This window comes from Cebus imitator, unplaced genomic scaffold (genome assembly GCF_001604975.1).
Source record: "Cebus imitator isolate Cc_AM_T3 unplaced genomic scaffold, Cebus_imitator-1.0 Scaffold5100, whole genome shotgun sequence".
NCBI classification, from domain to species: domain Eukaryota; kingdom Metazoa; phylum Chordata; class Mammalia; order Primates; family Cebidae; genus Cebus; species Cebus imitator.
This window is the reverse complement of record NW_016112415.1, coordinates 1-1,279: the sequence shown is the minus strand read 5'-3', so window position 1 is coordinate 1,279 and position 1,279 is coordinate 1. Positions and strand designations below refer to the sequence as shown.

The 1,279-nt window shown below is 57.1% G+C and overlaps 1 protein-coding gene across 1 annotated transcript; it reads left to right on the top strand.

Moving 5' to 3' along the window:
• Positions 1-729: 729 nt before the first annotated feature.
• Positions 730-1,149, top strand: LOC108299314 (uroplakin-1a-like). The gene is made up of 2 exons (XM_017521597.2): positions 730-838; positions 971-1,149. The coding sequence occupies exons 1-2, from the start codon at positions 776-778 to the stop codon at positions 1,142-1,144; spliced, it is 237 nt and encodes a 78-aa protein (XP_017377086.1). The 5' UTR covers positions 730-775; the 3' UTR covers positions 1,145-1,149.
• Positions 1,150-1,279: the final 130 nt, after the last annotated feature.

The window sequence follows — 1,279 nt, the reverse complement described above, 5'->3', positions numbered from 1 at the left end:
GTAGAGACGGGGTTTCACCATGCTGACCAGGATGGTCTCGATCTCTTGACCTCGTGATCCACCCGCCTCGGCCTCCCAAAGTGCTGGGATTACAGGCTTGAGCCACCGCGCCCGGCCTATTTGTTTTGTTTTAAGAGACAGGGTCTCACTGTGTCGCCTGGGCTGAAGTGCAGTGGTGTGATCTTGGCTAACTGCAGCCTCTGCCTCCGGGGTTCAAGCGCTTCTCCTACTCAGCCTCCCGAGTAGCTAGGACTACAGGCACATGCCGCCATGCCCAGCTAATCTTTGTATTTTTAATAGAGATGGGGTTTTGCCATGGTGGCCCAGCTGGTCATGAACTCGTGACCTCAAGTGATCCACCCACCTCGGCCTCCCAAAGTGCTGGGATTACAGGGGTAAGCCACCATGCCTGGCCCGAAGTTTTGTATTTTTAGTAGAGATGAGGTTTCACCATGTTGGCCAGGCTGGTCTCAAACTCTTGACCTCAGGTGATGGCCCCCTTGGCCTCCCAAAGTGCCGGGATTACAGGCGTGAGCCACCCACCATGCCCAGCCTGTCTCAAAAATAATTAAATATTTCAAACACAGAAAAGTTGGAAGACTTATACAGCGAACACCTGAATACCCACCATATATTACAGATGCTACCATTCACACTGCCCTAAACTTTTTAAAAAGTTGCATTTCCACAACGATTCGTCCCTGGTGGGGGTGTGGCTTCACCGGCTCTGCCCAACGCGCCATCCTCCCTCTGATCTCCCCAGTACCTGGTGCTCATGCTCATTGTCTTCATCTTCGAGTGCGCCTCCTGCATCACGTCCTATACCCACCGTGACTACGTGAGCGGGGCGAGGCCCGGGGAGGGGCCTGACCTGTGTGGGAGGGGCGAGGGTCCGGCGCGGCGGGTCAGAGGCCGCCCCGACTCCCCACCCAACAGCCCTGCCGGCCCCTGTTCTTCCGGCTCCCTGCAGATGGTGTCTAATCCATCCCTGATCACCAAGCAGATGCTGACCTTCTACAGCGCGGACACCGAACAGGGCCAGGAGCTGACCCGCCTCTGGGACCGCGTCATGATTGAGGTGGGCGCGGTGGACCGGTGCTGGGAGGGCCTGGGGCTCCCGCTATTTCCTCTTGTAGAGGAGTGAGTGCCTTAAAGACATCACTCGCCGGGCACGGTGGCTCAAGCCTGTAATCCCAGCACTTTGGGAGGCCGAGGCGGGTGGATCACGAGGTCAAGAGATCGAGACCATCCTGGTCAACATGGTGAAACCCCGTCTCTA

Coding starts and splice junctions, on each gene's coding strand:
- LOC108299314 (XM_017521597.2), top strand. CDS start 776: ATGCTCATTGTCTTCATCTTCGAGTGCGCCTCCTGCATCACGTCCTAT. Junction 839..970: donor CCTATACCCACCGTGACTAC/GTGAGCGGGGCG, acceptor GGCTCCCTGCAG/ATGGTGTCTAATCCATCCCT.